The sequence below is a fragment of the Fundulus heteroclitus genome, chromosome 20, assembly GCF_011125445.2.
Source record: "Fundulus heteroclitus isolate FHET01 chromosome 20, MU-UCD_Fhet_4.1, whole genome shotgun sequence".
Classification (NCBI taxonomy): domain Eukaryota; kingdom Metazoa; phylum Chordata; class Actinopteri; order Cyprinodontiformes; family Fundulidae; genus Fundulus; species Fundulus heteroclitus.
Genome location: NC_046380.1, coordinates 37,284,639 through 37,312,453, shown reverse-complemented (window position 1 = coordinate 37,312,453; position 27,815 = coordinate 37,284,639). Strand labels below are relative to the sequence as shown.

Genomic DNA, 27,815 nt, shown 5'->3' with positions numbered 1-27,815 from the left:
AATACAGTAGTTTAAAGTGTCTCGTCTGTTTTAATACCGTGCATAGGGTTTACAATTTGTCTCCACAGATGGGCTGGAAAACCTGATTCAGTCATGTTGTAATCCTGCAGTGCAAATTATAAGCATTAAGCATACCCCACAAAATGAGAGTTGGAGCTGTGCAGCTGGGAAGCAGCGAAGTCCTTTCTGATAAAATACCGACCTCTAGTGGAGAACTGAGAATTTGGTTAACAACTGTAGGGCAACAGAACAAGGGACGCTTAAGAAGATATTAGACTGTATACTGAAACAAAATAATTAGTTTGTTTAAATTCTCAAAATTTGACAACATGAGAGCAAATCTATAAACAAATAAATATTTTATTGTACTACTTCAAAGACAGAAATATAAGCAGACTTATCGGTCATCTTTTGCTTACACTGAAAAATCAAGAGAAAATGTAAGACGTATTGTAAAAGGACACTACACACACGCAGCATTAAGTAGCAATATTTTCTTGTCCTATGTCACCACAGTACAGGTGAATAACAGGAAAACAAGGAATAAAACAGAGCTAAAAATGTATTCATTCTACTTGTTTAGCTCTCGAGAGAGCTTTTATTTGAACTAGTTTGCTCAAAAAACATGGTTAAATGTAGCTAATCTTAAAAAAAAAACACACACACACACACATCATCAAGCTAACCTATAGCTTGCTAAGTTAGCTCCAGTCGGATTTTAGTGCACTGCTAAAACCCATGAATGTGCTAAGAAAATTGTAGGCATATCCAAATATTTTTCCTCTGTTGAAATATTAACACTGCATACTGTAATCTGTTATAAATGTACTGTATTATTACTATATTGGTTTTTAACAATATTAATTCAAAGCAAGCTGCCTATCTAGCAAGCATGTAACAAACATAGTACACACAGTAAGAACATTTGTTTCAGTTGATTATATGTTGTAACGATGGAAAGACTATTTTTTTCCCCTTAGATCTTTTCTGCCAATACCAAACAGTTTTTGGTGGAGGTAGTGTGATGGTTGGGGTTGGCATTTCCCTCAAAAAGTAAAAAAAAAAAAAAAAAAAAAGACAACTATGTCATCACTGGATTCAAGCCTACAGTGGGCACATATCAATATGAGGTGCTGCAACCAGCTAAAATTACATATCTCCATCATTCATCATTTACCCCCACAGATACTATTAGAGACTATTTCCAAAATTTGAGGAGAGGCTGGAATGGGCTGTTAAGACAGGGTTGAACCGCTTTGGACAACTTGTCCCCGGCTAAAGCTGTCCCCCGGATTACAGCTAATCAAAATAACAAAATTTGGTTTCTCACAAAATTACAATGTTGACCAAAACAAAAAATAGTTACGTACACTTTAGAGAAATGTTATGTTATGCCCTAGACCAGGGGTCACCACCACGGTGCACCATGTTGGTGACCCCTGGTCTAGAAAATCAAGGTGACACACTAGCTTGACAGTTGTCCAGCAGACAGTCACTGACTACAAGCAGAGTAAGCAGCAGAAGGTCAGGAACTGGCTGTTCACAGTGAACTGTGTCCAAGCTGATTAATGGAGAATTTAGCAGAAGGATGTGTGGTATAAAACGCTGCCGCTGAAGGCCAGTATTAAGGCAGCTTGGGCTTCCTTAACTCCTCAGCAGAGCCACAGGCTGATCACCGCATACCACGCAGAATTGGTGCAGTGATTCATGCAAAAGAGTCCCAACTAAGTATTCAGTGCAAATGCTTGTCCGTTTACTGATTTTTCTCTAGTAGAAATATATTTTTCAATCATTCTTATGCAGTATTTATTTGGGGAGAAACTGTGTTTTCTGTTTTCACTGGTTGTAAGCCAAATTCAGAGGAATTAAGATAAATTACAGTTTGAAATATATACTGAGAAGTGTAATAAATCCGAGTTTCAATATTTGTGTAAAATTACTGCAATAATTTTGTTTTTTGATAACATTCTAACTTATTGAGATGCTGTTGTATGACAAATGCACACATGATGATATTTTACCCAAAAAGGCAGTTTTAAGAAGTGACCGATGTTCCTACATTTTACTATGAAACTGAATTTGCTTTGGATTTAGTTAAGGTAAACTGCAGAGTCTGATATGGCAGGTGCATGTATGGTACTATCACATTCATGTCCTCGGATGGTAGGGAAGCAGCTTTGTTTTACCTGCTTTGACATAAACCCACTAGTGTGACTAAAGAGAGTTTTTATGCTCCTGCTGCTAGCAGGGTGCTCCATTTGCATCAGGAAGAGGCTGAGTCTGAGCCTGAGTCTTCAACGTCTGTAGAGTCATATTCATCAGGGGAGTCTGTGAGAGCGGGGTAGGGCCTGGGCTGGTCCAGGTTCACGTAGGTGACGTTCAAACTGATGTAATGCTCTCCTTCCAGGCTTGACAGGATTGTGGATACAGCTAAAACCAGAGTAGCAAAGCTGGGCCTCAGCTCTGGATCGGGGTCCCAGCACTGGAGCATAATGCGATATCTGGAAAAACAAGGGCAGGGTCTAGATCAGGGGTATCCAAAATGCAGACATTCGCGGCCCCTGCACTTATCTTGTGTGGCCCCTGACTGCATTTTAAGAATTATACAAATTTGGCAAACTAACACAGAGCAACGGTATTGCCAATGAAAGCCTTTTGAAAATGGAAAATATTGGGTACAACACAAAGTTTGTGCCTCGCTTTTTGCATTGTCTTTAATTTCAAAGTAACTATAACTAGTGACTTTTATTCAAAAGCAGATTTTTAAATAAATTGTGCTTTCAAAAAAAGAGTGACCCAATTACTGTTGATAATGGACCATGCTTCCATTACTCTGTTTAATACATCCCAAAAAACTTAGCGTACTGGATGCCTTTTGTGACAAAACCTTTTTTCAATTTTCAGATCTACAATGAAATTAGAAATGAGAAATTACCTCTTGATGAGTTAATAAGGTGTTGCGGGAAAGTTTATAGTCTAAATATCATTAAAACCGTTAATTCAAAGAAGTGCATTCAGGTGACTGAGTTTGCTTGCATGTGTGTGGCTTTTCAAAGGTTGTTGTACACATTAACTTCACAACAACGTTTCATAACCATGTTACAACAAGGAGTAGTGGACAATTTACTACTACTGAGTGACCATTTGAACATGTTGGTGTTACAGGTTGGACTTTGTGTCCAGATCTCCTCCCCTGTCTGTACAAGGGCCACTGAATTATTACAAGAACTTCCTTCCTGGCAATGCACAGTGGTGGCAGCTTCTTGCTACCGTTCCTGTTACTCACAGCGAGTCGGGGCAGTACTGTGGCTGGGGAAGCCTTCTGCCTTTCAGTAAGTAATGTGTTATGTCATAAGGGTCCACCTCTGGGTAGGGGCTCGCTCCTCTGGTCAGCATTTCCCACATCAGAACACCAAAGGACCACTGCAGGGGTAAAAGCAGGTGTTCAACAGCAAGACAACGTCCACATCTCCAACATACAGTTTGTTACATTTTGACACATTAGAAACACAAACTTTAATGCATTGTATTGGGATTTCACATGATAGACCATAACAAAATGTTTTGTTTTTTTAATGGGAGGAAAAGAGCACACGGTTTCCTTTATTCATTTATTTATTTATTTATTTATTTATAAAGTCTGAAAAGGGTGTTATTCTAATGTGTTCAGACTCTTTTACTCTGATACCCTGAAATTAAATCCTGCAGGATTCAAATCCAGATGGAAGTGCTGGAGAAGTTTAAACTATCAGGGTGTGGCATACTTGAAAGTGGAGCAGAGAGTCACATTCTAGCAGGATAACAAACATACAGCCAGAGCTTCAGTGGAATGATTTAGATCAAAGCATTTTCATGAGAGAGAGTGGCCCAGTCAAAGTCCAGCTCTAAATCCAATTATATGTGACAAGACTTGTGTCAGTTTAGATGTTCTCCATCCAATCTGACAAAGCTTCAGCTCTTTTGAAAAGAAGAATGGGACAAGCAAAAATCTCTAGATATGGAGAGCTGGTAGAGACATACCATAGCATGCCAAAGGATAGAAATTAAAGTCATTAGGGGAACTGAACATAACATTTTAAGTTTCAGTTGTAAAAACATGTAGCATTTTTATTCCACTTCACGAATGTGCGTTGCTTTGTTGCGGTTTATCCTAATACTAAACATTGATGTGTGTGATTGTAACAAGACAAAACATAAATAGGTTCCCCATACAATACATTTGTAAGATACAGCAGATCTAGAATAAACATCTAGGTTGTACAAACTAGTTTGACAAACACATTTAACTCTTCCAGCACAAACTGTAATATTCACTTTAATGCTACATACCACATCTGATTTAGTGGTGAATTTCTGTGTCTGCAAACTCTCAATGGCCATCCACTTGACAGGCAGTTTAGCTTTCCTGTGGTCCTGAACACTGTAATATTCCTTATCAAAGACATCTCTGGCCATGCCAAAGTCTGCCACCTTCACTGTATATGACTCATCCAACCTAAAGACAGCGAAGTGAAATCACGTTAAATTCACCACATAACTTCTCTTGATTCACCGATTTAACCAGAGGTCAAAATCAAACAGAAGTGCTCAATGTTAATTTCTTACATGCAATTGCGCGCAGCAAGATCTCTGTGCACAAACTTCTTCGTGGCCAAATACTCCATCCCTTTGGCAACCTGCAGCCCGAAGCCAATGAGATCTTTTACGGTCGGGTTCTAAAGAAATGCAACAAAATAAATGCATTGCTCATTAGGTCGCTAACAGATCGACGTATGAAAGCAGATTAAAAACTTCCATCATTTCATGCAGCTATCACACCCTCTTCTCGCAGCGTATGAAATGCCGTAGGTCTCCGTGTTTCATATACGGAAGCACCACTAGAGGGAGTCCTTCATGCGGCAGGAAGATGCCCAGCAAAGATAGCACATTGGTGTGGTGGAATCCCTTCATAATGATACCTTCCTTCAGAAACTGCTCCACTTCTTCGACATCTGTGATTCCTGACGAGTTATTACACATAGATGATGACAGAGTTTTAAAAACCATAGTATAACATTATAGATTCTTGTGGAACGTGTTCTACAGGACTGATTTTCTAGTACTGTCTTTAGGCATTAAAGTCAAGAGTTAAGAAGCAGACTGAACTGTTCAAAGACTTGACAGCACAGTGGATTTCTCTGTTGTTGGAGTCTGTTAAGTAACCATGATAGACAGTTCCAAAATGGCCTGCAGGGGAAAAACAACAAACAGAATGAGAAACGACCACTATTATTCCTATGACATCCAGATCTCCCAAGTTTGACAAATTTCTTACCCTTCCCAATGATCCGATGGTGCTGCACTATAAGCATCTCAGCAGGAATGAGAACATCTTTCACCTCTTCCAGCAGCTCTGGTGTAAAACTGGATATAGAGATTTTTTCTGTTTGCATGAGTGGGGTGAGAGTTGGATCTCTGTTGCATGCAGAGTAGGCCAGTCCCTGAAAAACCACAGGCCCAACCAAAGGGGTGGGGGGACTCAGGGATACAACTGGTGAGGGTACAGACACAGGAGTATTAGGAAGGTGTTTGTAGCTCTCTCTATCTCAGTGCAATTTTAATGTGAGATTATTGTGCCCTGAACTACAAAAGGATTCCAAAATTAACTGCAAACTTCAATGCAATTGACTGGGGTGGTATGTCAATACAATACTAGTAAAGCATAATTGTGAGTTAGAAGAAAAATGGTTCATAGTTTTTATAACTCTTCCCAAATAAAAACCTGATAATACTGAATAAAATCCTGTGCAACCAATTGCCTTCAGAAGTTGATGAAAAGTGTACACACACATATGTGCGTAATTTAATTAGAAGAAATAGCATCATGTAAATCAAAAAAAGAGAGCAGACAGGTCATGGATAAAGCTCTGGAGGAGTTTAAAGATTTAGGTTATAAAACCATATGCCAAGATTTAAAAAATCTCACAGAGATCTGTCCAATGGAAGAGTGGCCTGATTGGAAGAAAGCCATTGGTGAAAGAAAGCTAAGTTTGCTACAAGTCATTTAGACCAAAGAGTAACCTTTTGACATATTTGCAAACACACTATCCACAAAGTGAAACATGGTTATGGCAGCATCATGTGGGAGGACGCCAAATACAGGACAACCCTGAACGAAACCCTGATGGAGGCTGCAAAAGGGTTAAGACTGGGTCATGAGTTCAGCTACCAGCAGGATAATGAGGCACCCAGAGCCAGAATGGTTTTAGATCAAAGCATATTCAAGTGTTACAAAACAGATGTTCACAGAATCTCTCCATCCAATCTGACTGACCTAATGAGCTGTTTTGCAACAACAAAAATTACTTCTCTAAATGTCTCTAAATGTGCAAAGCTAGTAGAACCTTCTAGGCTTGAAGGCAAAAATCCAACATAGCTTCGTCTCAGGGAGTCAATCGCTTGACACTTTTCAGATTTTTATTTGTGAAAATTTTAAGCCATATGGCACCCCACACACACACACACACACACACACACATAACCTTGAACTATATCGTCTTGCTATATCAAATAAAATTCCTAATAAGATACGATTAAGTTTTTGTTTGTGATGCAAACAAAATGTGCCAAAGTCAAATGGGGTGTGAATACTTTTGTTAAAATCTGGATATAGTCACCTCTTCTGTAGTCTCCAATGGGAGACAACTCCATAGTGTTTGCTGCTGAGTGGGTGGCACTGTGGGTCAAACGGGCTTCTATCAATGAGGCTGAAAGACATTTAAAAACTCTTAATCATCAACCCCACAAAAGAAGAGCACATGTACATCCGGTAAAAAACTTAAGATGTTCTAGTTGAATGACTTTTGTTAGTCATTCAAGATTCCAATCCATACCTGGCAACTGCTCTGTAAACAACTCCGATCAAGGTCCACACACAAGAGAGAGGTACTGACCTTTCTTTTTCTTTCTCAAATGTTTCATCACAACAAAGGCCAGCACCGCCCCAGCCACAAGAGCCGTCAGGATCCCCAGAACTATTCCCACCATGTAGTGGTTGTTGACCCTCACCACTGTGCCAACATGATGAACCTGCCCGTTGATGGAGATCTGGAAAACAGAGAAGACTATTGTCATTTTTGTGTTTGTTTTGATGACAGGCTAAAGTTTTTGTGTAATTTAAAGGGGCCTGTCCATAAAAAGAAAGCACAAAAAAGCATGTTCGTCTTCTAATAAAACAATATGCAACAAGTGTTTGTCCTGATAGTCTTCACTTAGTCCTTTTTGTGCCTGAAAATAATTTTGCACCATGTGCAATCAGCAGACATAAACATTGTTGTGCCATCCGTTGGAAGTACTTTAAAGCCCAACCCGGTCTACAGGGTTAGGGTTACTCAACCTTTCTTTTTGCACCTCCGCTGGAAGTTACTGACTCGCAAGACTCCACTGCTTCTCTTTGTTTACTCATTGCGCGCATGTGCATTATAGTCACCTTCCTAAAATAATGGCATATGTCATTTTTGCAGGTTTTTCATAAAACACACCAAATAACATGGCAATAAGTTATTAAGTTGATTTAGGCAAAATTGTAATTTTTTTGCAAGAAATGACTTAGGCCATTATTTCTAGAAAGGTGAAAATATTGTACTTCTGGTCACATGGTCTTGTTGTGGCAGGATTTGTTTAGAGGGAGTAAAGAACGTTTAATGCAATGAAGAAAACAGTCATGGTCACAAGAAAGTTCACCCTCTGTCAATTCTAGGGCTTAACACAAATGGTGGCTTGCCTCATGAAAAGGCTCAGCCCAGTTTTACTGTACACCTAAATCAAGAAAACTGTGAACCCACAAATACTGTATATCTGTAGGAAACACTGATGACGCATTGATCCATGCACATTCCCTTTGTACCCCCAAATCAACATGGAGGGCACATGAGGAAATGCTTAAATGTTCCCTATGACACACCCAAATTGAAACATAAAATGTGGGGATGAAAACTGTGATTATCCTCCGAGCAAAATTAAACCATGCCTCAATCAGGAAGAAGAGATAGTTGGAGATGCTCCTAAACTGGGCTAACCTGACAAGTCATACTGATAATGCGTAGCACTTTCCGTCCTGCACATTATCAATCTTGGCTTGCTCCCTTCGAATTCGTTTGGGGAAAGGAGGGACATTCAGCTGAACTTTCCAAGCTGATTGGACAAAGGTTGGTTTTAGCCAATCACAGTATCAAATGCAGATGTAAGCAGCATGCATCATGAGAAACCACAACAAGGTAAGCTAGTCCAGGCACTTCTTGCTGTTCCTTTTTCAAAGATGAAATTGTGGATTCTTACAAAACAGATGTGATAGCAGCAATTAAGTGTGCATCCTTCTGCGCTGCCATGTTTATGTTGGTTTGGCATCTCTTGCTTTTGTCACAGTGGTATGTCCTGCTTTAAACAATAATACTGCAACGTGATTGGCCCAAACCATTTTTGGGTTTGTCACATGCGGTTGAAGTCGGAGCGGTACAAGATAGATTCTTGTGTGTTTGTGAATGCACAAATACCAATACAATTGAGCTGGCAGGCAATGTTAAAACTGATCAGTTGCACAAATAAACAGAGTTGACAAGCTGTTGTATTTAATGTGCAAAATCCGATTCTAGGCTTCTTTAATGTAACGCACCTCTTAAGTGGATTGGAGTCACTGTTACTGTAAATTAATGGAGAAGTGCACTATGTAAATCCAAGAGGACTTGATAGTTCAGTAGAATTCTCTGAACTGTAGTTTAACATGCAAAAACAGGAAGTCACTCAATTAAAATGAAGACGCTAAGAGTGTTACCTTTTGCACGTGCGATATTGACTGGCCATACCCTCTAAACCTAAACTCACTTTGAAAAATCCCATTAGGTATATTATCAAGCACTGCACTGTTGTTTTTTTCTCTTGCTTAAAACAGAATCAAAGGGTTGACTAATGTATAATGTTCAGGATTGGTTACAAATAAGTGCCTCCACAGGTCAACTTCAAATGTGATGCTAGCGTCACGGAATATGATGTTGAGTCATAAAGAAGGTTATTTATTTTCTACCAAAAAAAACAACAACCTGACCAACCTTCACTGGCAGTCCCTCACTGGGAATGGAGATGTTTTTTGGGATCCGGCAGGTTATCTCATTATCCAGGACTTTGGCATCACAATCGACATCTGCGACCGTCATGACGATGGTCATGCAGGAGCTCACCAGGTTGAGCTTTTTATGCTGAGAACAACAGGTCCAATTAAGTACTTAAAATCTTCTAAAAGGTGTTTCATACTCACTAGACACTTTATTAGGTACATTTGTTCGACAGCAAATCACATGGCAGAAATTGAATTCCTCTAGGCATCTAGATGTGGTGAAAACTACTGGTTGAACTTAAAACCAAGCATTAGAATAGGGAAGAAATGGAATTTAAGTGACTTTGAATGTGGCATGGCTGTTGATGTCAGCCATGCTACAATCATGAATCTATTGCCAAAGATAAAGTTGTCTTGATACTTCAAAAATCAATCATTTACTGGGATTTTGATGCACAACCATCTTTCGGGTTTACAGAGAATGGGCTGGAAGTTAGAAAACATCAAGAGAGTGCCAGTTGTTTGGACAAAAACGTTGTTAATGTGATAGGTCAGAGAAAAATGGTCATACTGGCTTGAGATGAGAAAGGCAACAGTAGCTCAAATATCTACTCATGACCCCTAAGGTATGCAGAATGCCATCCCTGAAAACATAGCATGTACTGTAGATGTAGATGGACTACAACAGCATACAGCCAAAGCAGATGCCAATCCAGCAAAGAACTGAAGACTATAAAGAAATTATGGCAACAATTTCAACAGACTCACCAGAACTGGACAATAAAACATGTTGCATAGTATGACGAGTCTCAATTTCCGCTGCGACATTCAGATGGTAGGGTCACAATTTGGCATAAACAACATGAAATCTTGGAAGCATGGATCTATCCCACCTTGTAACAGAGATTAAGGCTGGTGGTTTAATGGTGCAGCAGATGCTTTTTGTTTTTTTTTGGCAAACCCCTTGGTACCAGATGAGCATTATTTATACACCACAACCTGTTGCAGCTGATATCCGTCACTTTATGACTGTGATGTAACCATCCTCTCATGGCTACTTCCAGCAGAAAAAAAAATCACCACATTACAAACTCACATAATAGATGTCCAATTCTGTGCTAGTGTGGTATACCTAATAAAGCGGCCGCTTAGTATAGAAATACAGTGGAATATTTTCACAGTTATCTTAAAATAAACCTATTCTCTTACATGGAGGGAAACTTCATCAAAACCAGGATACAAGCTGAGCACATGTCCTTCTGTTTCAAAAGGAATAGGTTCTCCATAGGGGTGATAGGAGAACTCTTTATTCCAAAGGCCCAGGGCTCCGTCCATGTCAAAAGACAGCAGTCCCTCCTCACTCTCATCTCTTTGGAACACCGGGGTGATGCACTCCATCTGTGTTGGCAGGGACTTACCAATGCACTCCTAGAGCAAAACACAGTAGAAATACTCAAGTTCTCAGTCCATAAAATATTTATCAAAAAGGGTTTTTAGGGGCACGTCTCCCTAAAAATATGTTGTTAAAAGATGTTTCAATCTTAAAAACTCATGTACCCTTGTTACTGCTTTTAGGTGGCTCTCATTGGGTTTAAAGCGAATTACGGTGCGGTAAACTGAGTCAAGGTTCTCCCCTTCAATGAGAATCTTTGAACCTCTACATTCAGAGAAAAGAACAAAGATATTTACATTTTCATTCCAAAATATCAATTCCTATGAAACTCTAATGTTTAATGTCCTTTTTTTGTCTCTGTGGAGCGAACCTGTGAAAGCTGCAGTCGGGCAGTACGCCTGTGATCTTTGGATTTTCTTTGTAGTAAAACACCTTTGTGGTGTGGACCGGAGATTTGTCGATGAAAACACTCAGTGGGACATCCCTCACCTCCGAGATGGGCTGGGACAAGCAGATGATGGATGAAATGTCGGCTATAGATTTTGATCTAAACAGACATAAAGAGATGTGGGAGTTAGAGGTTTTAAGTGATTAACTGGAACAAATCACAAAGCTCTGCACATTTAAGTCTAGTTTGCCCAAACATCCAGCAGATTCTCGACTGGTGATTAAAGCACAGATTAAACAATAATTTATATTTGACTGTCAGGTCACAACAGTCTTTAAATTCTCCAGTGAGTAATGCAATAGGGATTTTCACAAAATGTACTTTATGAACTTTAAACAATAACTAAATTTGCAGTGGGTGCATCTTTAGTGAGTGCATCTAAGTAGAAGTTTTTCCAGTCAGAATAACTACCTAATACAAATACATATCCTGTTCTCTGTACATGTTAAACACCGTAAGGTAATTGGTGACTCACTGGCTACTACTTCCACTCCCTTTGTAAATAGTGTCTTCTAAGTAAATAACAGCACCAATGCAAAAGTGACGGTGGTTTAAAGGTTCATTAAATAGCATTAATCTAAACTGTTATGACAAGATTGGAATCATTTCAAGATGCTAAAAGCCTGTTTTTGTTTTGGTCCTTTTCTGACTAGCTTTTATCTTTAGCCTCTGGGACCAACTAATCTGGCTTTACAATACATGGAGAGACACAAAAAGAGTTATTGCCATTTGTGATAACCACTTCAATGCAAACACAATAATGGTTAGAAGGTCATAAGAAAAGCATTTCCACAAACCAGAAGGATGTTTTTGACACAGGGGTTAGTTTAAAATGGTAGAAGATTGTTTGTTTTGCACCTCTCCCTTCCTCCCAAGACTAGCCATATCTTTCAGCCTCTAGGAGCAACTAATTTGGGTTTTATTTTATTTTTTTATAAAGATGCAATGAGAGCTTTCTGCTGCTGGAATAGTATTAATTGCTTACAATCTTTTAACAGAACCTAATATCAAGAAACACAAATTATTACTTTAATCTTAAACCCTTCCCTGGAATAATGACGTAGGCGTGACAGACATACAGAAACATCAAAATCCATGTATTACCTTTTTATAGGGCAAGGTACATCATTCAGAGTGACTCTTCTGTTCTTCCCAGCATCCAAGTGGAACCCAGTCACTGTGATGAGCGTTCCTCCGACACGAGGGCCATAGTTGGGCTGTATATCTGTGATGTTGGGAACCTAGAGCGAGAGCAACTCTCTCTTTTGGTAAAGGATCAAATTTAAAATAATATATTTTTCTATTTCAAAGTCACTGTGATGTCCAAGTAAACACAAACATAGCTAACATAGGAATGAGTATAATTACCACAAATGTGAACCCTGACATTTGAGCCTTCCCATCAATAGAGTAGCGGCCCTCCAACCTGCCCTCATGCACTTCCACTGTAATGTTGACTGGCTCAAAGAGCTTGGTAGCCCCAGATCGAATTTTACACACTAAACTGAAAGAAACAAAAGACAAACAAACATCAGCATGTCATCTGCAAACAAAGCTTCTTTAGCACCTCTCGCAGCCTATTTTCAGAGCAATTTCTATAGCTATGAAAGGATCACATTTTACATTTCATTTTACATTGCCTTTCTGGTCCAACATTTTTACATGAAATCTAATTAATGGATTTATTTTTGGAAGTTATCAGATTTTGGCATGGCAATTTAAATGGCAGGACCAACAGGGTCAGTGTCAACAGGTTAGAACAAGTCAAATAACTACAGAAGCGACGCACTCTGTTTTTGTAATTCGTCATCCGCGAATCATGTCATGCCATCGAGCAAACTCTCCGGTGAACGATTTTTGTCGCTTTTGTCTGAAAAAATCTAAGTATACATGGTGTACTTAAATGCATTTCTTAATTTTCCAAGGCACCAAGCAACAAAAATCTCAGTATGTATCTTGACTGTTATGGTTACAGAAAAGTGCTGCTGAATTAAGGGTTAATTCTAGCGCTGAGAGTGACGAACTGTAAAGTCCTGCCTCCTGCAATGTGATCGACCCGGTCTGTTTTCTTTTTTTTAAAGGGAGAAACGGTAGCAAAAATAGAGAAGAGGAAAAAGATAACATCCTCAGAGTCTGCTTTTACACCTGCAGAGATATATAAAAAGAACAGCAAAACTAACTAAAAAAGTATCAACGAGCACTGGATAGTAATGCAAGATGTATACATCGATATCCAAAGCTAATGATAGGGCTTTTCTGTACAGAAGTAAATCTGTAAGCTCCTGGATCCAAGCACCTGTAGGTGTTTGCAACAGTGCACCAGTATATGTAAGGTTTATCCATAAATAAATGCTCAATAGTGGTTGTGAGGAGCCAAAGACCCACCCCCAGAGAGCCGAGACAGACACTGGGGAAACCAGAACCCCAGTATACATGTATAGAGCTTTTATCAAGTGTGACGACTCCAAAGCACTTTAAACTGCATTCAGTCTTTCACCCATTCACTCGCACATTCACACGCTGGCAGTGGTAAGCTACACTGTAGCCACAGCTGCTCCAGGGCAGACTGACAGAAGCGAGTCCAAAGGGCCACTCTGACCACCGACAGCAAGCAAGGTGGAGGAAGTGTCTTGAAAAAGGACACAAAGACTGAGACAGACGGAGGGGTGGTTCAAACCCGTTGGTTACAGAACAAACTCCTAGCTCCTGACCCACTGTGCTCTAATCAAAATGCATAATTGAATATGTTTTAGAATAGGAGAAAAAATAATATCAAGCAGAATTAAGTTTAAGTTATTCTTTATTTGGATATTATACATCCATCCATCCATTTTCTGACTCACTTATCCCTCATGGGGTAACAAGGGGTGCTGATTCAAGATACACCCTGGACAGGTCGCCAGTCTGTCACAGGGCAACACAGAGACAGATAGGACAAACAACCATTCACACACACACTCACCTAAATACAATTTTAGAGACCAATTAACCTAACAGTCATGTTTTTGGACTGTGGGAGGAAGCCGGAGTACCCGGAGAGAACCCACGCATGCACAGGGAGAACATGCAAACTCCATGCAGAAAGACCCAGGGTTGGACTCAAACCCAGAAACTTCTTGCTGCAAGGCCACACACAGCACCACCCACTGCTCCACTGTGCAGCCTGGATATCATATAGTTCTACTTTATTTTCTTTATTGGTAAAAAAAAAAAAAAAAACTCGGGTTCATAGCCTATGTTTCTCCCCTCAAAATAATTAACTGCCAAAAAATTGTTTAGTATGACCAAAAAATGATGTGAGATTTGTCTGGGCAGAGTTAGAATGAGAAAGAGAAAGAGAAAGAGAAATTAAAAGAGTCACGCCAGAGGCATGAACAAGTTGGAAACCCTGCAAGATCCTATCAGGGAGCAGGAAAGGTATGTTTTTTTTGTCTAAAGAAAATCATATTTTATCTTTTATCAGAGTGCATCGTGTTTACCAAAAAATTAATAAAGTATAAAGAGACATGCATTCGGGTCCAGAGTTAGCCCTTCAGGTTGACTTACTGTGTGCTGTTGCTTTTGAGTGCAATCACACTGCAGGCAGTCTGTCCAAGTCGGACCTGGTGGGTTCTGGAGGTGATAGCAGGTCTTAAGGGTGACTGGAACTCCCAGCCGCACACTGTTAGCTCTGTTTGTCCATCAGGGGGAGCAGTCCGTGGAAAAAACTGTATCAGTAAAAGAGGAAATACAGAGCTTACTATACTCTGATATTAGTTTAAGGTAGCAGAAGTACTATTATCTTTGATCGCAGAGCAAACCTCACCCCACTGATCCCAGGCGGACAGGATTCATTTCTCCAGCGGCTTTGACACTCACTCTCCCAGGAACACACTCCAGAGCACCAACCACAGCCCATGAACTTTGGGGCAGTCAGGCAAATAGCGCAGGTCATGAAGTGCTGACAACCCGGCCCTCTCTGGGGCACCTGAATCATCTAAACAGTGAAATGTGGCTATTTCAAATATTGCTTCTTCTGCAATAATTCATTTTGCATTTCATACATTTTTTCTATCTTGGCTTCATTCAAACATGTGTTGAGTCTGATTGTACCCCAGCTTTACTGGGGTTAACAGTGCTAGGTCTGAACCCATACCAATTTCTAGAATACAAAGACAGACTCTTCATTGTCAAAACATCCAGACAGGTCTAAAATTACGCAGCTCAGCTTGTAATGAAACCTTCTTGGAATGTCTTTAAACTACTGGAGCACCTCCTTTTACCCAGAGTGCTAGACTAAAAAAGTGGTAATCATATGGACTGGTGAAACAAGATTAGGCTGTGGTATACTGTACCTTGTCTCCAACTACAAAAAGTAGATACTCTGAAGAGTACACAGCAGCAATAGAAGACACCCTCTGATTCTCTACCAAGGAGTAATTGGCAAAGATTACTGGGCTTGATCTTGTCAACACAAGCTGCAAACATAGACAGGACAAACTGTAGGTAGCAGATCACAGTAATTAAAGGAAAAAAAAATACTGTATACATATTATCTATTTTAATGGGTGAAAGGAAATCTCATGTGAAACCCTAATAAGTCAATCGTTTCAACAATCTATCATAAATGAATTAGATTTATTATTGGACAAATTCAGTCTGAAGGATTATTTCTTGATTTGTTAACTGAGCAATTAGATCTTAAGGAAATATAAAAGAATTAAAGATATTTGTAGTAATTTCTGAAGATTAAGACTTATTTAGAATTAACACTAAAATTTACACTTTAAAAATTACAAGAAAAATCAAGATGAAGTAGGAATAACTGAAATCAAAAAATAGTTTTGTTAATCAAGTAAGATTTATTCATAATGATTAATTAAACAAAATAAAAACAAACCCACATTGCACAGATGCTACACTAATTCTACTCTACAACTAAAAATTAAAAGGAAGTTTGTATGACAAAGAAATTAATATTCAAAATATTACCAGGAGCAAATAGAGTTCACTTAGAAGCCTAAAAAAGTCCCGCTCGGTGGACAGGTGTGTGGTTCCACACTTTCTCTGATGACCAATCAAGTTATTAGATTTAAGCTTGAAAGCTCCCCGAGATAACTTTACTGGATTCAGTTGATGCAGAGAAAAACAAAATCAAAATTTGCAGGAACTTTACATTAAAACAGATCAATGTAGCATAGCACATGGTGGAACAAAAGCAGCTGGATCTGAAAAGGTTGACCAGTTCTCTCTGACCCTCTAGCTATCTTAATGTAATCTAAAATTGTGTCGTAACCAAGAACATTCTAGCAGACGTTTTCAAGGAAGGGTGAGGGACTGATTATCCATTCAAAGGTGGATGTGGGGGATTGTGTGAGAGGTATGTCATATTATGCAACGTATTATAAATGGATTCAGTCTTTAAACTGAGAAAGGCCTTTCAGATTTACGAAAAATGTCAACTGGCTATCACTTGAAACATGATATAACTCATGACTGAGACTGTTTGCACAATACAATTTTTCTAACCCACATAACCATTACATAGAACAATCAACAGCATTAACATTCAGTGTCAACACATTAACAATGAAAATTCTGAGTTTATTATGAATTGACTCAAAGCTTTGTGAACCGTCACCTGCATGGGTGACAGGTGAGTTTAGACTAAATCTAAACTCTGACAAAGATATTTCAAATGGGCCCGGAAAAAAGAAAAGCTCTTGTACAAGGAAGCTCAAATCTGTTCTGGTATTTACTTTTTATTATTGTCATTTCTTTAGAACTAACTTTAGATTGGACTCGCTTGTTCTTTTTTCATTACTATAAATTGTGTCTAACTCTGGTGGTGTCTTTGCCCCTGTCACACCCGAATTTCCCCATTTTGCAAGAATAAAGGAATTTCTTAACTTCAAGGCTTCCTGTCTATGCAAGAGTAAGAAACTGAAGAGAGCTTTTGGTTTTTAACAAGTGTGTCCAGCATTTGATCATCTGTAGTTCAAATTATGCAATAAACTGGGATTATTTAACACAGGTTTAAATTTATGATGCTTTCTTCTATTTGTAAAAGCAAAAAAAACGGGAATTTTCAATGTCTTTTTGGTATTAGGACCACATCAGAGATAGAGAAAGATCAAAAGTACAATATAAGGACTGGATGGACATGGACTGGATTATTCTACACTGATTAAAGACATTTAGACCTTTGCTTTAGAACTTCACAAAGAGGTCTTTTTTTGACCATATTCATGGAACAGTTGCAGAGCTGGAGAGCTCTTTCAGTGACAGACTGCTGCATCCTAGATGCTCAAAGTAGCACTTTCGCAGACCCTTCCTCCCAGCTGCTGCTAGACTCTATAATCTCTATTGCTCACAACAAACTCATTAAGTGTTTCCTAACAAGCTACTGGTTCCATGGGTTCTGGATGTGATCAATAATCATTTACACTCTCTCTCTCTAAAGCACACGCTTTAGCTTCTCTGGCGTGTTTGTAAAATCATGCAGATAATACAGTTTTTCTCACATCGTTCTGGAAATCAGATGCTGTCTTTCCTCTATTTAACTTGAATAGTGCATTTTTTACGCAATGTATGGATTTTCCCTGCATATGCCGTATTATCAGTTAATAACTGCACAGTTTTTTTCCTCTTTCTAATAAGTTCATTCTCTTCTGCTTTACAACTTAACTTTAAAGTAGCTTTTTTAAATTAATATTACTAAATCTAGTGTGTGATTCAGGGCATTCTGTCTATATGTTTTTGTCACTGTCATGCCCAAATTTCCCCATTGTAGTACAATAAAGGTATTTCTATTCTATTTTATTCTATTCTATTTTATTCTATTCTATATTTGTGAAAAAAGAATGGTGCTTAGGTTCCCCGAAAATACTGCTAGAATCTCTTTTTTTTTTTTTTTGTTCTTATGAGCCCAGTGTTGTGTAACATAATGTATTGTCTTATGAACTGAATATATCGTAACATCCCTAGTGATTTGGAAAGCATTGTTATTTTTCTTTCTGTTTTCCTTAGCAATGCTACATACCTGAAGTAGACGTCCCGTGGAGGTGCCAATGTGAGCAACCGTTTTGTTCTCTATAGTTGTCACGAGGAGAGAGGTGAGCAGGACGTTTGTCATCTGCCTGTTGAAGAGGTCCACTCTGTAGTAGGGCTTTGACACCATGGTAGGATGGTCTTTGCACGTCGCATTGTTCTCCATGCTCTAAGGCAACCATCAGATGAGGGAACACAAATGAAACAGTGAAGAGAAAAGCAAAGCAGCAAACCTTATGTTCTAAGTTTGAAATACTGGTTGCAAACTTAGTTAGCGGATGGCCCCAAAAATATGTCCCATCCTGTTGAAAGAGCAAGTTTGTTTCCCAAGATGGTTGTTTCCAGGGTCAAATATAAACAGATCCATCTGCTCCTGAAGACTGTATTTTAATATTTACAGGCAATAGGCAAAATGACAACATAACGTTTTCATCAAGATAACATTTACATGTTATCTTGATGAAAACAATGTACCAGGTCATGTCAGCTTAAAGTCAGCATTATAAAAATGAAGTACTGCCCAACTGTAAGATTGTATCTTTAAAAAGTGACCGATGTATTCAGGCTGTTTGCAGACGGGGACACGAGGCAAGGTGTTCTCATCACCAGGGTGACCATGAGTCAAAATACCCGGCACACCAGATGCACAAGGTGATAATATGATTATCTGATACTTTAACAAGCTGTGATAGATGATAATATGATGCATTACGGACAGATTGTCTTGCTGATAGTAACAAAGCACAGGTTAGATCTCTGCTTGACTAAAAGCACCCACCTTAACAAACGGAAACAAGTATTTATTTACAAAAGAAGGAAAGAAGGCAAAGCTTCATTATGAATATTAGCAACTTTGGTGTGATTAGTCTTAGTGGAGAACTGCAGTCCTATATTCCTACCATTGTATTGCAATCTATCAATAGAGACATGGGGGGGGGGGACTTATTTTGCTACACAGACTGGGTTGCTGTGGGAACACTGGTATGTAAAGAACACAATAAAGAGATTTCGGATATGGGTGTTCTTTCATCAGGAGAACACTTTGGCCTCTTTTCTCTTTTTTCACACTTTGTTTTTCTGCTCAGTCCTTGTACCGGACCATGACAACGTGTTGTGTTGTAAAGTGTGTGTGTATAACAGTAAGAAGAGTGGATCAGAATATGATCAAAGATGAAGTGTCAGACCTAAAAATCAGTCTGCAACCGATTTTAAAAGGGTGCCTCATTCATTAGCTAATTATCAACTGTATATCTAGTTTCAAAACAACAGCTTTTTGGGCATCACATAAGAAAAATAATTTCACGCCATTCAAATACCTAAGCATATTTTCAATAGAGATAACTAAAGAGGGGCTGCTAGTAGCAAAGTTAAAGCTGGTGTTTTCTAAATTAGCTGTTATTTGTAAATGCGACAATGCTTCAGCCCTTCACTTTATGAGCTTTTTCAAGCCTGACTGTTTTACAGGTCTGAGTTAAGTGACTTCACAAACAAAAAAGATTCCTTCTAAATGAGTGAACCGAAACCAGCATGTAAATACTATTTGGGATCTAAAGCAATCTCTGGATATCACCTCAATACAAGCCTCGTGGTGAAAAAAGGTGCTGGTAGCATGAAGCAGTGAAATGGTTTGCATCAAAGCATATTTAAGTGTTAGAATGACAAAGTCAAAGTCCAGATCTGAATCCCCCTGGCAATCTGTAGCAAGACTTAAAAACAGATATTTGCAGATGTCCTCCATTCAATTTAACTGAGCTTAATCTATTTGAGAAGAAAGGATAGATATTTCAGTCTCCATATGTGTGTCAGGGCTGAGTATGAATACATAGTACAGGTTTTCAGGTTTTATTATTTGTTAAACATTTTGAAACCAAGTATATTTTTTTTCTTCCACATCACAATTATACACTACTATGCTATAGCCTGTCAAATAGAATAAAAATAAATAACTTGGCAAAATGTGACAACGTAATGAGTATAAATACTTTTACTAGGACTTTGTATAGTTCTAAATCTGTTTGGCAGAGTAGAGGGGAAACACTTCATCGGGTAGAATTAAAACATCTACAAACACAGTATGAACAAAACATTCAGTCTTGAACAATATTTCCTACACTGCTGACCTTTCTTTTTAGCACAGATGGTTTGGACTCAAAATAACAGATGAATCAAACAGCATTTCAGAGTGTTGGAAAACACATCTGGCTGTGTGAGACACATTTAGAGCAGCCAGTGGTAGTAAAGCACTGGAGGCCTCGGGAAAAGGACATTTTTAGCCTAATTTCAATGGAAGGCAGAATATCAGAAAGGATGTGTTCATCAAAACTTTATAAATAGTATTTTATTGTCAGATATACAAATACCAACAAATCAGGTTTTGAAGTTATAGCTTTTTTAAATCATTGACTATAATGACATAACATCCTAACTGCTACTGCCGTCTCAGGCCTAAGATTTCCCATGAATTCTCTCAAACAACTGTTTACATTCAGTTTAATAGAAATAAGTTGTCTCGCCACAATCCCCAAGTTGCTAATCCTCAAGCCAACTGGTAGCTCTGAATACCTAAGATGAAAAACGTGTTCTATGGGAAAAATGCATGGGATCTGGGAAAGAAAAACAACCTTTGTGTAAGCATTCCCGTGGGAATTAACACACCATGTCCTACGAAATTATAAGATCCAAAAAGGATGCAATTTTTCTGTATATCCTGAGTATTTCACTGAACAGTTGCAATAAGCAAGTAAACTAACCTCACTCCAACATTGCCTCAGCCAAAGTCTTGCTCCATCACACCCTGAGCTGGAAGTAACCGTCTAAATATTTTAACCCTAGTCCAAACCAACAACATTATCATTGCACTTGTTTCTAGACATGCTCTTAATTAACTTGTTTTATTACCCCCCCTTCCCACAATGCATTTACTGGAAGAATTTCTGTTTTCATTTTATGTTAAAAAGTTAAGACCTGAGCATGTGATATGACTCATCCCTTTGTTATCTTTCATGGGGCATATAAAGCTGTTTTTTACAACTTTGTTGGTCCAGCCTTAGCATGCAAACAGTTATTTCTTATACTGCTAATACAGAAACTTCCAGTCTGAGATACTTCTTGCACAAATGACTGACTTCCAAAAATCGTGTATTTACAGTCAACGTTGTACTTTGTTCAAACTAACCACAAGGTGGTAAAACATGCCAAATGTGAAAACTCCACACATGGTGATAACTCTACTGTACCTGAACGGTATGAAATAAGCGTTCCTGTAAATACAATCTTATCAATGAAGTGGTATCACTCTCATCCTCTTCCCAGCACAATTTGAGTCAGCCACGGGCACTACACTTTTTTTGCCTGCCAGAATCTCTGTTTATGTGAAAAAATAATCATGAGTATCCAATCAAGTATAGTCTCTAATGATCTAAAACAAACATGGGTTCACTATTTGCATGCAATCTAGTGTGCCTATAACACTGTAATGTTCTAAGTCATTAGTACAAATAATGTTCACATTAGTTTTTTCATTAGGGCAATTTTTATACATAAACATTTAACAGTTCTTTCTTTTCAGAACCCGTTATGAAGTGCTATAAAAGAGTTAAAAAAAAATATCACAAGTCATAATCATGTTTCATATTTTCCCTATTGCCCAGTGAAGAACTGGCGACCTGTCTAGAGTGTACCCCACCTCTCGTACCATGAGCACAGGAGTATGGCACCAGACACCATAAATTTTAATTTCTTCACAAAGCACTTTTATTTTGAAAAGCGTCTTTAGTTGTAATGACTATCTTAACAGCATAACAATAAGGTGTCTGAGGGTCAGTTCAGTCTATTCTTTTATTAGAGACTTTTGTAAGAGAAACATCTGTGTGGCTGTTATTGTAAAACTACAGTTAACATGGACGTATTCTTATAAACCATTATAACGTCACTGCACACAAATGTTCCAGGCTATTAAATCAGGCTCACCCTCTCATAGAAAATATGAACACCGCCTGGCTGAGCTGCAGTCTGTGGCTTACAAAGCATCCTATTTCTACCCTTATTACACAAGTTGTTCTGGAAACTTGAGTCCCCAACATTGAGTCTAAGTCAAGTCACCGTCTCTGCTTTGAGTAAATGGGACAGTGGCTATTTCTGTTAAATAAAGTATCATATCAATTAGGTAGATTTTTTCTGTTGTTGTGAACTTATAGACTCACCTCATGTGGACAGCTTTCACACGGCTGGAAGTGGCAAAGCCCCCTGGACAGCTGCTCTGGTCCAGACTGACAGCAATCATCAACCCCGTCAACAATCGCCTTGTTCACATTGTCCATAGGAAAGGCGCAGAGAGCCGAGTCATTCTCTGTGACCCCACTGTCGTCGGTAACAGCAAACACCCCATAGAGGATGTCGTCCTCCTCTTCCGCCCCTAACTCCTCTGCCAGCTCCCTGCCGGCCTTGCCAAAGTAAGCCGCCTGGACCACATTGTACACAACGTCCTTGTAGGGTTCGCTGCGAACGTTCCTCCTCCGGCGTTTGGGTTCAAAGCGACACTCCAGGATCAATTCCCGATACCTCTTCACCTCCCACTCGCTCCGTGGGAGACGTCCCAGGCGAGTCTGAAATGGCGAAGAGTCCTGATCTGGGCTCTCTCTTTGGACAGAGAGGAAGTAGACAAACTCCTGAGTAAAGAAGCTGTAGACATAGTCGATGTGGTATGTCCTCCGAAGGCTGGGCAGAACAGTAAGGCCTCGCACATCACTGTAGAAGCCATCCTCAGTGGCCAGGGGTCTCCGGACTGATATTGACTTCCTTCCGTAGCGCTGGGTAACGCTTTCATTTACGGAGGCAGCAACAAAAAAGTAGACAGTCTGACCCTCCTCTACCATCGACACTTTGGTACCGAGAAGGCTCGCCACACAGTCTGGACAATAAGCGGCAGAGTTTGCGCTCTTTCTGAACAAACACTTAGAGCGAGAAGGTGGTCCTCCATTTGGGTTCAGCTCGTGGAAATAGCAAACACCATACTGAGAGCTTCCACAGGAATATAAATACATAAAAAGAGTGTCCAACACCAACACCTGGTTGTCTGTGTCCTCCAGAAAGTGGTAATCCTTTTCGGTATCACATAAATCACATATCTGACACTCTGGACTTCCAACTGGCCCAGTGCGGAGCTCCCATGCCTTTTCCAAACTCCTGTTGACGGCTTCGATAACGTTCTGCGAAGCCACGTACACTTCCTGGTAAAATGAGTTGTTGACTATGTTCTGGATGGGTCCCTGGGCCTGAAAAAATGGCATGGTGTAAATTACGGAGAAGTTGACCGGGTTGGGGTTCTGTGAGGGACAGTTGGCCGAGGCGAAGGCCAGCAGACTCTGGAGCCAGATGCATGTCCCCCACACTGTGGTCCAGTGGACCATCGCCACTCCCAGGTTCTGGGGGGAACAACGGCACAGACAATGTTGGATTACCTCCAGGTCTGATGATGCAACAAAAACATCCTCAGCACCAGCTAATGACACCTAAAGGGAGAAAGAGATTAAATGTATTAAAATTGGTAAATGGATCACTGGGAATATTTGAACTGTGGTTCCACAAGGTTATTATCAGTAATAGTTCTTTGTTCGGTCTGAGCTTGTGAAACTGTGAAAAACGGGGGTGGAGGCTTACAGCTAGCCAGAGGAACACCCCTATTTTAGTTGATTTAGCAACTGAAAGAAAACTCTAACGGAAAATGTTCATATCTGTGAACTTCAATGCTAAGTTTGTGGTTATTACATTCCCACACTTTGACAACAGACTGGTCTGTTTGCTTTTTTTTCCCACAACAGATCAGTCTTGATTTGTCAGTCCAGTCCAGGTGTCTGCAACCTTTAAAATCCAAAGAGACATTTTTACCCGCAATCCAGCTAAATAAAATTGTTTAGAGCATCTCATGTTACAACCTATAATATTTGATAAATATCACCAATGTTAAATAGTTTTTCATTGTTAAAGAACCTCCATTGTTTTCAGGTTTTAAAATAAAGGACAATACAGAACATACTCAAAAAGAGGATTTTCTTCTATGGGATGTTAACATTTTTTGAAAACTAACTGAGAAGTAGGAAAAAAAAAATATATATATATATATATATACAGGGTTTTTAAAATTTCTTAAAATAGGAAACAAGAAAGTGTGACACGTATTTGCTTTCAGCTGCCTTTACTCTGCTACCCTGAAAAAAATCCAGTGTGACAAACTGTCTTGAAAAGCCGCTTAAATAATTATTAGCTTAAGGTCAATTTGTGTGTAATTTAAATAGAAATCTAGCTGCTCTGTGAAGGTTTTGTTAGAGAACATTAGCGACCAAAAAGCCCCATGAAGACTAAGGAACACAACAGACAGGCCAGGCAGAAAGTTGTGGAGAAATTACAAGCAGGGTTAAGTGTCAGATAACATCACTCGGAGCTCTTTTAAATCAAACATCTAAAGGAGAAGAAGAAGAACTCTTTATTTGTCGCTGCATTTGCATATTCCAATGAAATTTGTCTTCTGCATTTAACCCATCCCTTAGGGAGCAGTGGTCAGCTATCACAGCATCTGGGGAGCAATCTTGGACTAAGGGTCTTGCTCAGGAACCCATCTCTCATTTTCCCAATTAGGCACTACTTTGTGTTGATCCTTCACATAACACCAACCTGAAATACATTTCAGCAGCGCGCAGCTTGTGGTTGTAGAGTGACAAGGGGTGAAAACAAATGTCAAGGGGCATGAATACTTTTGCCATGCCCTGTAAGTCTCCGCCCATGTTTATTTACGTCAGTCCAAAAATGGAAAATTTCCAAATCAGTTGCTTTATGCAAGAGAACTGAGAACAGGTTAATGGCCATTGTTCAACTTGAATCTACTAAATTTAGCAAATCCCAATGTTTCCATTCTGATCCGTCTCTGCACAACCACCAACAGCGGACCTTCTCTTCCTCCTGAACAGACGTTAGCCTGTAGATCATTAACTCGACACATTACAGTAAAATTGCGTTCAAGAACCCTGGCCGCTCTACTTTGCATTCCTGTCACAACCTCTACGTGCCTCAAGGAGGGGAAAGATGTGCATGAACTCATGGCTAGAAGACAGAATGTGACTTCTAAAAAAAAGTACCAGGTAAGGAACAAACCGATTTTCCGCTCATGTCACTTGGACGTAATCACCGAAGACTGTTTTGTTTAAAAGTACTTCATACAGACCAAAACGTAGGTTTCATTCCCAAAAGTAGCACTCGTTCTTTGCTGGAGGCAGCCAGATGGAACATTTTGAAGAACAAGAACGTCCTCGCATCAATAATTCATAGGATGCCCCTGATGTCATGTTACATTTTAACATCTTCATCTGCATGTGAAACTGAGGTTACGGTGTGAGGACATGGGGATACATAGTAATGGCACTGATTGACTTTCTTCTGACTCCTGGTGAATAAAGGGAATGGCTGAAAACCAGTTTCCACTCATTGTGTTATTTACGGCCCGGCTCTGAAGATTTCTGGCCAATATATTTCCCTTGCTAAACTGAATCCCACTTACAGCTATGACCTGTGGGGCGAGAGCGTACTGTCAAACACAGTATTGCAGAGCTTTATGAGATAAGTGGTACTTAGGCGAGAAGTGCAAAAAAGAAAGGACATCTCCATCAATCGATGCAGAGATTTCCACAGAGATTAACAGAGATGCTCTGTGGCTGAACAGCAGCCATGACACACACCGTACCCAGAGGACACAATGACTCAGTGGCAGTAATTGACTTCCTGATTATTACACAGTCACCAACCTTCCAGTAATTAAAGATATTGATATTTATTTATTTTCTTTTTAAAGTATTTTATTTTTTTTCAGTTTTAAGACACAAAGCACGTCTGATTAAAATGTACAAACTAGTCATCATTGGTGTCACTAACTTTTTTATATCTTGGGTAAACCAGATATTAACATACGGTGTATAGAAAGACACAAATGGTAAAGACACAAATACATATATATATATATATATATATATATATATATATATATATATATATATATATATATATATATATATATATATATATATAGGTATATTTACTAAAGTTAGTTGTATTTGCTAATTAACAGAACAGTGAGACATAATTTCTTTTTCAAACTTTCATCAAATTCAGATGTTTTCGCCCCTTTCCTTAGTATTTGATAGGATTGTTTTTGAACTGTAAGATTTGGATAAAATGTTTTGGGTTTCTTTGTACAAGTTTATCACATGGTTTGCTGAAATTTGGGCCTATCACTCCTCACAGAACTGGTGCAACTGAGTCAGGTAGATGGGCCACCTTGCTCACACACAGCTGTTAAGCTTTGCCCATAAATGTTTCTCTTGGACTGAGATTAGAGCTGTGTGATGATGGCCCCTCTAATAGGTAAACTTTGTTGTCCTTAAGCCACTTTGTAACTAACTTGGTAATGAGTTGGATTACTGACCATTTGGAAGATAATTTTGTGCCAAAGCTTGACCTTATCAGCAATATCACTGATGTCTTGAGATATTGATTCAATATTTCCACATAAGGTTCATTCCATCCCATTCCATATCTATTTTGTAAAGTGGAAGCGGAGCAACCATTACTATGGCCAAAAACGTGTAACGTTCTAATCCGGCTTTTTACGATGCTATGGGAGTAATTGCTTCTTCCTTGTTGAGTGGCATTCAGGGACCTGGAAATTGTGCCCGATAATGAACCAGATTTGTGGAATAAATAGTTGTTTTCTTATAATTTTGTGTGATTTCTTTTGATTTTTCAAGGGTGTCACAGAAGGAAGCAGCATGTTTCAAGTGCTTCCTCAGTAGACATTCACAGGGGAACCTCCATTTGACTCAGATGTCGTTAATTAATCGGAAGCTTATCAAGCCATGTCATCATCATCTGAGCTTTCCCAGATTGTTTAAAGGCATAGTAATTTCAGTCAATGTAAAACTACTGAATTTAGACATAGGCTACTTTTATAAAAAAAAAAAAAAAAAAAACTCATTGCTGCTTTTTGCCTTATATAAAAACAAAGATATTATACTTTTTTTATGTAAATACTACGATGCAGCGGTAGTTTCCTCAAGGCTAACAGAGCTTGAGAAGCCTATGCTTGTCTCTGCCTGTTATGATTTTTTTGTTTTAAATATTCTTATTCTTATCTTGATATTCGCACCACTGTTTCTTAACCCAACAGCCTACTCTTAAGCAGACTCGTGGTTTCTGGCACAGACAGGATGCAAACACCTACGCAAGCCTGAAATCCCAAGCCTGGGCAAAACCTTAGTCTGGGAATGTATGAGGTGAGTGGTATGCTGTTGCTTAACCCTTACTTATAAGGACGAGTTGTTTCGCTTTTGAATTAATGTAGGAAAATTAGAGTGGAATAGAATGAAGGATAAATTAAAAACAGAAAGTCAAGCGATCCTTGTGACCTTTTTCGTTGGAGCTGCCGGTTATATTTCAGATGGAAAACAAAGAATTTTACTCACAGTTTTGTTTTTGATATAAATAATTTGGTTCAATAAACTGTTACGTAACGGGAATATGTTTAACACCATAAATGACCGAATATGCTTGCGTTCAACCCGACAGTGGATATTAAAGCTTACCTGTGCAGGTTGGTCTGTGTCCTCCAGCAACGTCCAGTTTCGCTCCGTCCCTGGCTGACAGCGCGCGGGGCTCTCACGCTGCGCGCGCGCGGCTTGTTGGTTCTCAGGTCAAACTTGACAAGCAGTAACTTTTCATGGATCAACGGGTGGTTCCGGTGGGAAGCTCCGCTGGTTCTGCTCCTTAGCCGTGCTCCTGCTCGCTCCTCTCCTCCCCTCCACGCCGCCCCCAGA

At 39.2% G+C, this 27,815-nt stretch overlaps 1 protein-coding gene across 3 annotated transcripts; it reads right to left on the bottom strand.

Annotated features, from left to right (window-relative positions):
• Positions 1-340: 340 nt before the first annotated feature.
• On the bottom strand, positions 341-27,815 carry mst1rb (macrophage stimulating 1 receptor b). 3 transcript variants are annotated; one of them, XM_012874009.3, is made up of 21 exons: positions 27,585-27,815; positions 22,161-23,381; positions 17,951-18,127; positions 15,264-15,386; positions 14,735-14,905; positions 14,476-14,636; positions 12,298-12,433; positions 12,034-12,170; positions 10,852-11,028; positions 10,646-10,745; positions 10,298-10,516; positions 9,084-9,230; positions 6,933-7,086; positions 6,657-6,746; positions 5,315-5,530; positions 5,146-5,226; positions 4,819-5,000; positions 4,606-4,715; positions 4,330-4,495; positions 3,287-3,423; positions 341-2,501 (listed from the first exon to the last, which is right to left on the bottom strand). In XM_012874009.3, exons 2-21 carry the CDS (start codon positions 23,364-23,366, stop codon positions 2,264-2,266), a joined length of 4,128 nt encoding a protein of 1,375 aa, XP_012729463.2. In that variant the 5' UTR covers positions 23,367-23,381; positions 27,585-27,815; the 3' UTR covers positions 341-2,263. The 3 variants fall into 3 exon arrangements, with proteins under 3 accessions (XP_012729463.2, XP_012729479.2, XP_035980448.1); XM_012874025.3 differs by having other exon boundaries at positions 22,161-23,468; positions 27,585-27,691; XM_036124555.1 differs by lacking the exons at positions 10,646-10,745; positions 27,585-27,815 and having other exon boundaries at positions 10,971-11,028; positions 22,161-23,447.